Here is an 8,493-nt window from a genome sequence, read left to right on the forward strand (position 1 = left end):
TGAACAGCAGGCGTGTGGATCACTTGGTCAATATTAGTTCAATGTATACTCGCACTTGCACAGCTGATCATTTGCTTCAACATACCAGTGTTGCTGTGTGTGAGTAGCGTCTGGAAGACGACAAATGTGCGCATGGTATGCCGATGTAAACAACTTGAGATTTGTGGTGCTGTCTAACGCATCCACGAACGACGTCTCCAGCTGCTGCGTTTCCTAATGACTTGAGAAGGATCGGCTCGCAACGCTTTAGCAAAGTGTCGCTGCTGTACAGGGCGTCCGAACTGGTGGAAGTCGTTCTTGATTGCGATCATGACACCAACGTAAAACTTTATGCCCCAGGCTTTAGTATTGATTATCTACATTGTCGTGAAATCAATACATGCCAGGATAACGAGTTCCGTTTCATTTGAATTGATGTTATCTAGATCTTGATTGCAGCAGCTTACTTGTCTCTGACAACAGGACTGGTCTAGTCCATTATCTATAAGGCTTGCCATCGAGGAAATACGAATATTTTGTCAGAAGCGTCATTCGGTCATTGTTAGTCATGTCCCTGAGCATGTTCCGAGTGGGAACCAATTCAATTCCTTGTTTAGCCCAGTACGCAAACGTTTTGTCCATATAGTTCCTGTCGCTCAGCATTTTGTGCACGAAGTCGTCGGTGAATGTCTTTCCGTCCTCCGCAATAATCTTGATCCGATGTGACTGGGTCCAAGGTAGAATTTTCTTTAGAGACTCGTACCCTCTCTCTTCGCTTGTCTCGGCAGTCCTTAGAAGCCGTCTACTTGCGATTTCATTTTGTCCGACAGCAGTGGGTTGGATATTGGCCGCCAAGGACACCTGAGTGTGCATCGACTCGGCCGCCGGGATAGCATTGCAGCTTACCGAGCCAACTACTGCAACCGCCAGCATGAGGATACCCTGACGCATTGTTGGGTTGTAGACTCGCTCAAAGATCTGGATAGCTTGGGCGCTGGAATGCGAATGGCAAAGTGAGCGATGACCAAACGGCGTTAAACGAATTCGATGGCCTACAAGGTTTTTGTCGGACAAAGCTTGTAGCCTACAATTGTTGGTGATCGTTAGTTGAGCTGCCCTTGAGCAACGCGATTGATGTGAAGTTTACGCAGGATCTGTGGTCCCATCTGCTTATCGCTCATAGGATACCAGTCTTTGTCGTGCTTCGAAGTCCTTGAAGTACAGTCGTGCCACGGGTATTCGCCAGGTTGAACCTTATCCGATCTTAAAACAATAAGACTTGCGAATAATATTTGTAATTCCTTTACAAGTCCAATAGTTAAACATTATAGGTTAAAAAAAGTTAGTGTGGCGAATATGTGGAGCACGACTGTATTGAACAATATCTCGCTTTGTTTACAAACGTATCTGAATCCGCACTACAAGTAACACAATACACTTCGAAGTACGGAGCGTTCTGAAGTGATCTGCCCCCACTTTCAGGTACTACTACATGTATAACGTGTCTGTGTTTAGCCCTGCACGCCGAGCTTTGATCGACCAGCACCGATCGGTCCAAGAATCCGTTGGCTGTCGGTAGGAAACTTTCGCTACCCCGCCGGTGTGTATCGTACTGACACACGACTTATTTGTATTTCTGTCTCTGTTCTGTCCAATGTAGTCTGCAACTAGTTAGCTAGGCTAGTCGATGGAGCTACCGTTCGTTCGTCCGTCAGTTCGTTCCGTTCGTCCGTCGCCGTCCAGTTCCAGTCGTCTCTTGGCTACCACTTGGACTCAGCACCTCGGGTACGTCGCCCTACTCAACGCAGCCGCCAAGGAGCACGAAGACCGTTGCCTTCTACTCGTCCTGTCCGTCGTTCGTCCGTTCCAAAGAGTCACAGTACTCGTCCACCGTCGTGTCCGAGGACCAGTCCTCCACCGTTCGTCCGTCTGTCCGCTGTTCGTCCGCTATCCGTCGTTGTGCGGGATCCTGTCGAGTCCCGGTCGTTCTTGGTCGCGTTTGGTGCTGGTGACCTCGTCCGTGCTCCACCTGCCCCGATGCCGCCCAATTCGCAAGTGAAACCTGCTGGGTTTCGTCCCAGTGAAATTCGAAGCTCTCACCACCCGTCAGTCTCCTGGTTTCGTCTGGCGTGGCGGTCTTGGGTCACCCATCAGCTGCTTCGGGGTGGTCCTCCCTGGGTTCACTCGCTTCCGTGGAATGGCACCCATGCCCACTTCAATACCCGGCAACGCTTCACCTGTATCAGCACACTGAGCCCCATTACACGACTTCCTCTCTCCAAGGGTCTTCCCACGACCCGTCCGGCGCTGTAGAGTTGCTCGTACTCGGCAATCGAAACCCATCGGCTCCCTGGTCGCCCGTCCTTAGCTGTCCATTGTCCGCTATCGCCTGTCGTCCACCGCTCAACGTCTCCTGCTGGGAAGAGCTCGTACTCCAACGCATACTGGTCCGCTCTGTTACGTCTACGACGTCGTCGTCGTCGCTCCACCAAAAGCCCACTCGCTCCGTCATCGTCCGTCGTACTTCCTACTGCTCCCTGATTCCGTTTTGTGCCTCTATCAGTCGGCAGTCGCCCAGTAGCTGTCGTCGCTGTTCGTACAACCGCTGTTGGCGTCTCTTCATGCTGTTCGTCGCGTTCCTCGCGTAGCTGCTCGTCAATGTCGTTCCCGACTTGAGAAAGAGGACTATTGGGCTCGTAATAGCTTGTCAAGAAAGAAATGTGTGCGATGAGTGTTTCCGCCTGGCCCATTTCGTCTTCTCGTTTCAACAGGTAGTTCTCGTATCAGGCTGGCTCCAAAATTTGTAGAGGTCCCATCCACTGGTGCACGAACTTGGTCGCTCACGGTCATCGCGGTGGTTGGTATAACCAAACTCTGTCGCCAACCTTAAATTCACGCCGCTTCCGTGTGTTCCGGTTATAGAATTTTGCTTGACGTGTTCGCGCGATTTCGGCACACCGTCTGCTCCGTTCTAACGCCTCGAGTAACCGCTCGTGGTACTCTGACAATTCTCCCGCTTCAGTCACTTCAGTCCGCTGTAGGAGTTCCAGGGGGGCTTGCAACTTACGTCCCATCATTAGTTTGTTAGGCGACAGCTTCACCGTTGAGTGCTGCGCTGAATTGCACGCACATGCTGCGAACTTTACCCACAAGTTCCAGTCCTTCTGCGTCTCGTCTTGCATGAACACAGCGACGCAGTCTTTCCAGATCCAATGGAAACGTTCTACCAAGCCAATCATCTGGGGCCTGTACGGTACCGGGTTGATTTGCTTCGCCTGCAACATGTTAACCAACTCGTCGATCACATTGCCGGTCAGCTCTGGGGCTCCATCAATTAGTAGTTCGCGGAATACTCCAAACTTCAGCACGACCTCTTCCATAAAGAACTTCGCGATATCTTCAGCTGTATGTTGGCCTACACAGCACGCCACGGCGTAACGCGTAGCATATTCCAAAGCTGCCACTACGTATCGTTCACCGCCATTTGCCACAGGGAAAGGCCCAGCAACGTCGAATGCCCAGCGATCGCCAACATCGCCCCCTCGTATACTGCGCAGGGGTGGGATGACCTCTCGCGGTTGTGCCTTTCTACGTCCGCACTCTGGACAACCACGTACCCATCGGTTCACTTCGCGCTGTAATTTAGGCCACCAGTACAGGTGCGCTACCCGTCCGTAGGTGTGTGGTCCTCGTAGGTGGCCAGACCAAATGGAACCACGCATCTCTTTGAACACCGGGGCCCACATCGTCGGTGGTAGTAGAACCCGCCATCCAATTTTCGTATTGATTACCGCCAATCCGAACTTCACCTTCACCTGCATGCCGCGATAGGTGCCTTCGTCTAGTACTCTTTTCACGAACTTGCTCGCGCTCTGGGCGGCAATAATCTCCTCATCGCTCAACTGGAGCGTCCCGTCCGTCGGCACGTCGTTCTCGCCTTCCAGTTCGTCCGTAGTCACTGCAGTCGGTATCATTACTGGGGCCGTGTTCGCGTCTGTTCGTCGACTAGTGTTCGTCGTCGTAGTCATCGGCGGTCTCGTCAGCACTCGCGCGGTCGGTGTCGTCGCATCTTCTGGGACCGTTATGCCATCCACTTCGCTAATCCCAACGCCGCTGTTCGTCGCCTGTGTTTGTGAACGAACTTCGGGTTCTCGCACTGTCACCCTTCGTGCTGTTCGAGCCGTTGTCGTCGTCATCATCGTTGCTTGGTCGTCGGCAGGTTGTACAGGTGCAATGTCTGCCGTCACAGTACCGATTCGTCGCCCGCCGTCCTTGTGTCTGCTGCGTCTCGTGCTGTCAGCCTTGTGCCGAAACTTGTCCGTTCCGCTGGTGGTGCTGCGTTTACCGTTACTGTTGCCTCCTGTGTCGGTCCCTTCATCGTCGCTGCTGGTACCGTCGCCCGAGCTGCTGTTGTACTGTTAGCCGCTCGTGTCGTCACAATGATGTCTGTCGTAGTCGCTAGACCACCACTCGTCATCTCAGCGTCTGCCGTGGTGCTCTGCATCACAGGACCTTTGCCGAGGCTCGCTCGTTTCGTTGTCGACGATGTCGGCATGACACTGTCCGTCGGATCGCTGTCGTCCGCTGGCGTTGCTTCCGCGTCCACAGGCGACTGCTCATCCATGAAGTGCACATGCTTCTGTCCTTGCTCTCGAATACGCGCACTACGTAGTGGGGATGATGGCGGCGTTGTTCGTGGGCGCCTCTCGCGTCTTTTTCGCGTCTGGTGCGTCGTTCTGCCCGTCTCGGCCGTTACGCCGCCCAGTGTACTAGTCGTACCCGTAGAGTCCGTCAATGCCACCGCTATCGTCGTTGGTGTCGTAGTAGTCACCGTCGTCGTAGTAGTACTCGGCGTTGTCGTTATACCTGTCGTCCCTGGAATCGTCGAGCGATCCACACTCACCGATGCATCCTTTGCCATCGCTACATCATCAGCCGTCACTACTGTATCGTCGGCTATCACCGTCGCTACCTTTGTCATGAGGTTTCGCCGTGCTGCAGTGTCGTGTGGAACTGCTGCCGTCGCCAACCGCGTATCCTCCATTATCGTGTCCGTCGTAGCTGCTGCCGTCTCAGCTGCCGTCACCGCTTCTGCCGTTGTTACCGGAACGTCAGGCAACGTCATGTCGGCCGCCGCCGTTGAGTCACTCGCTTCTACCGCTGCTTCCGGTGCCGCCACCACCGTTCTCACACTCGCCGCCAACACCCCCGAGTTGCTCGTTCCTACCGCATCATCCGCTGCGTCGTTTGTCGTCGTAGTCGCGTTCGTCAACGTAGTCGTCGCCGGTTTCGCCGTTGCCGCGTTGTCCGTCGCTGCCATATTGCCTGAGGTTCTCGCAGCCGTCGTTCGCATATTTGCAGCTATCGCGTTCGTACCCAACGCCGTATCCATCGTAATAGCCAGTGCCGTACCGTTAGGTGATCTCATTATAGTACTAACCGCCTCGGCTGCCACATTCGCCTTCTCGGTCGCCGCCAACGTTATGAACGCCGCGCTGTTCGCCCTTACGTCATCACCTCCTGCGCGTGACCCTACCAGGTCTTCTATTAATCATACCACCGCTCGTATAGCTGCCGGAGCTCGCGATAAGGCGTCCGCCACAACATTCGTCGACCCAGGACGATATTCAATACTAAAATCATATTCTTGTAGTGTTAGTGACCAGCGATGGAGCCATCCCGCCAAATTCGGTCTCGTCATCAACCACTTCAATGCTGCGTGGTCGGTGATAATGCTAAAAGTTCTATCGTACAGGAACGGCCTGAAAAGCTTTACTGACCAGACCACCGCCAAGCATTCAAGCTCGGTAATCGAGTAGTTTGATTCTGCACTGCTATTCACTTTTGAAGCGTACGCAACTGGCTGCCACACACGTCCGAAGTCTTGCATGAGGCAGGGACCGAGTCCTGTCTTGCTAGCGTCCGTCACGAGTCGAAACGCCCTTCCAAAGTCGGGGTACCGCAGCAGGGGTCGCTTAGTTAGTAGCGATTTTATCCGTCCGAAAGCCTGCTCCTGATCCTCCGTCCATTGCAACGGACAATCCTTTTTCAATAAGCGCGTCATGGGCTCAGCAATCGATCCAAAACCCGCAACAAATTTCCGATAGTAGCCCGCCAGGTGGACAAACCGCTTCACCTCCGTAGCATCAACCGGCCTCGGGAAGTCAGTCACCGCCTTCACAAGTCTCTCCGTCGGCTGCACTCAGCGTGTGTCCCAGGTACTCCATCGACTCGGACACGAAGCTGCACTTCTTGAGTTTTAGGCTAAGACGTGCACTGGCCAGCCGCTCCAGCACATTCGCCACTTCGACTACGTGTTGCTCCACGCCGCCCTTCGTAAATACCACGATGTCGTCTAAGTATACCAAGCACTTCATCCACGTCAGGCCTCGCAGTACACCATTCATTAGTCGCTGGAAGGTTGCCGGTGCATGGGCTTCATACTCAGCTCCAGTAACGAGGTGTCGAATCTCGAAAGAGTGTGACCGTGCTGCTACCACTTGGATTGGGCCAACCCACTGCCCAAGTAATTTGTTGTTGGGTAGTCGCTGGTCGATTCGCGACCAGAGAACGAAGTCTCCGACGTCGAAATTTGCTGCGACGCCGTACTTGGCTGCCATCGCTTGTAGACGTCGACGTTCCTTAACGTCCACAACTTCCTTATGAAGATCGTCTACGAAGTCGCTCCAAATGCTCTTCCACTGCATCCGGCGTGATCTCCAGCAATTCCTCGTCGCTGCCAGGTCCACGTACGACGACATCCAGAGCAGAAGGTGGAGTAAGCCCAGTAAACAACTCCATAGGCGAGTAACCTCCAAGTGATCTGACTGCAGTGTGATTCAGATTGGCTTGGACAATGACAAGTAGGTATGACCACTCGTGGAAATCCAGCTTGTACTCCAGAAGTAGCGCACGGAAAACCTGAAGGATGTCCTTATTCAAGCGGTCAATGGTCCCATTAATCCACGGACTATATAGTGGGGAGAACTTGCGCTCGATCTTCAACCGCGCACACAGGTGGTCCACCAATTCGTTACGAAAGTGCGAGCCCTGGTCAGATAGCAGAATCTCGGGCAGCCGTACCGCTTGTACCATGCCAGGAGACCTTCTGCTGCAGTGTACGCTGTAGGTGTGCTGCACGGAAACAACTCACAATAGTGCGTGCGGGAGTTCTTTAGCACCAGAAGATAGCAACTACCGTCAAATCCGTCAACTAAATTGGTGAAATCCCAGTGAAGTCCTTCATTGCGTCGGCTAGCGGTAAAAGTAGGTCCATACGGGCGCTGAATCAATCTTGATCCCTTGATATGTTTGTACAACAGACATTAGCGCACAAACTTGGCCACTTTCTCGTGCAGCTTTAATATGTAGAATCGTTCAGCAAGAGCAGTCTTCATTGGCACTACTCCTCGATGACCATGGGCACCGCAGTGTGCCACGACGAACAGGCGGGCAAGCAGGTCAGTGGCAGTAGTTGGGATGCAGGGGCGACCACTAGTACACACCACACAATCCACCTCCTCAAGCTCGACCGTTAGCCGTCCACGCTCATTGCGAGCAAGCTCTTGGGCATCTCCAATGTCCTCAACGGAAGGAAAAACAAAACCCGCGTCCTCGAGGGGGCGAAGTGGCGAGAGATTCTCAACAGGACGAGCTGTTCCACGTCGAATGCGAACAACGGCGGCACATACGGGTTCGGGAAAGCGCCAACGAGACACGATGTCAGCCCAGACATTCGGTTCGCCTGGAATGTGCTCGATAGAGTAGATCAGACCGCAGAGGCGCATGGCCCAACGCTGCAGTCGGTCTCGAATGTGACGCTTGAGCTCCTCACGTGGTGCGGATTAGGTTGGGATGGTCACAAAAAAGCTTGAATCTTTTGCGGCGGAGAAGGATATAGTCGAGTTCCGAGCAAGCTTGGATAATTGGGTAAGCCTCCTTTTCCACTATCGACCATCCACGTTGGTGATCCTTGAAAGATCCACCCTTGCACACTACCAGTTGGTGGGCTTGCTTGTCGACCGGGAGCGAGCTGTCCCAAGTCTGTACCATCGTCACCACGATACTGTACCCATCCAAGCTCGCATCAGTGAAGACGCAGATCTCATCCTCGTCACTTGGAGACACACGCAGAGCTGCAGCACTGATGAGCTGGAGGACGCTATGGTATGTCGCTTCCTCGTCACTGGTCCACGCCAGCGTTAAGAGCGTTTCGGCGGCGACGACCAATGCGTTTGCGTTCCGCATCCAGCTTCACCTGCAACGGAGCCACCATACGCGCATAGTCCACCAGCGAGCCATGCAACCTGTTCGACGCGCACACAAAATACTGGAGCTCGGCCACCGCGCTAGGAAGTGGTAGATTTGAAAGGGCACGCACTATTTCGGGGTCGTGACGGACTCCCTCGCCAGAAATGAGGCGTCCACACCAAATGATCGAGGTCTTATAGAGGGAGGTCTTCGGGAGGTTGAGTTTCAGGTTATGCTCAACAAGCAGCTCGAAGAATCGCAGCA

General features: G+C 53.7%; 5 protein-coding genes across 5 annotated transcripts; all 5 read right to left on the reverse strand.

The window, feature by feature from the left end:
* Window positions 1–380: 380 nt before the first annotated feature.
* PPTG_04603 (hypothetical protein) lies at window positions 381–930 on the reverse strand (the record flags this gene model as incomplete). The annotated part of the gene is made up of 1 exon (XM_008896854.1): window positions 381–930. One exon carries the CDS (start codon window positions 928–930, stop codon window positions 478–480), a length of 453 nt encoding a protein of 150 aa, XP_008895102.1. The 3' UTR covers window positions 381–477.
* Window positions 931–2,159: 1,229 nt separating this feature from the next.
* On the reverse strand, window positions 2,160–2,729 carry PPTG_21436 (hypothetical protein; the record flags this gene model as incomplete). The annotated part of the gene is made up of 1 exon (XM_008897446.1): window positions 2,160–2,729. The coding sequence occupies one exon, from the start codon at window positions 2,727–2,729 to the stop codon at window positions 2,160–2,162; it is 570 nt and encodes a 189-aa protein (XP_008895694.1).
* A 1,493-nt stretch (window positions 2,730–4,222) lies between these two features.
* Window positions 4,223–5,586, reverse strand: PPTG_21437 (hypothetical protein; the record flags this gene model as incomplete). The annotated part of the gene is made up of 2 exons (XM_008897447.1): window positions 4,223–5,474; window positions 5,537–5,586. The coding sequence occupies 2 exons, from the start codon at window positions 5,584–5,586 to the stop codon at window positions 4,223–4,225; spliced, it is 1,302 nt and encodes a 433-aa protein (XP_008895695.1).
* A 1,573-nt stretch (window positions 5,587–7,159) lies between these two features.
* PPTG_21438 (hypothetical protein) lies at window positions 7,160–7,766 on the reverse strand (the record flags this gene model as incomplete). Its single annotated transcript, XM_008897448.1, has 1 exon — window positions 7,160–7,766. One exon carries the CDS (start codon window positions 7,764–7,766, stop codon window positions 7,305–7,307), a length of 462 nt encoding a protein of 153 aa, XP_008895696.1. The 3' UTR covers window positions 7,160–7,304.
* Window positions 7,767–7,824: 58 nt separating this feature from the next.
* PPTG_21439 (hypothetical protein) lies at window positions 7,825–8,155 on the reverse strand. The gene has a single exon (XM_008897449.1). The coding sequence runs from the start codon at window positions 7,934–7,936 to the stop codon at window positions 7,838–7,840; it is 99 nt and encodes a 32-aa protein (XP_008895697.1). The 5' UTR covers window positions 7,937–8,155; the 3' UTR covers window positions 7,825–7,837.
* Window positions 8,156–8,493: the final 338 nt, after the last annotated feature.

The sequence above is a fragment of the Phytophthora parasitica genome (genome assembly GCF_000247585.1).
Source record: "Phytophthora parasitica INRA-310 unplaced genomic scaffold supercont2.5, whole genome shotgun sequence".
NCBI lineage: Eukaryota > Oomycota > Peronosporomycetes > Peronosporales > Peronosporaceae > Phytophthora > Phytophthora nicotianae.

Excerpts from the sequence above, each read along its gene's own strand:
- PPTG_21439 (XM_008897449.1), bottom strand. The coding sequence starts at position 7,936 with ATGGTCGATAGTGGAAAAGGAGGCTTACCCAATTATCCAAGCTTGCTC.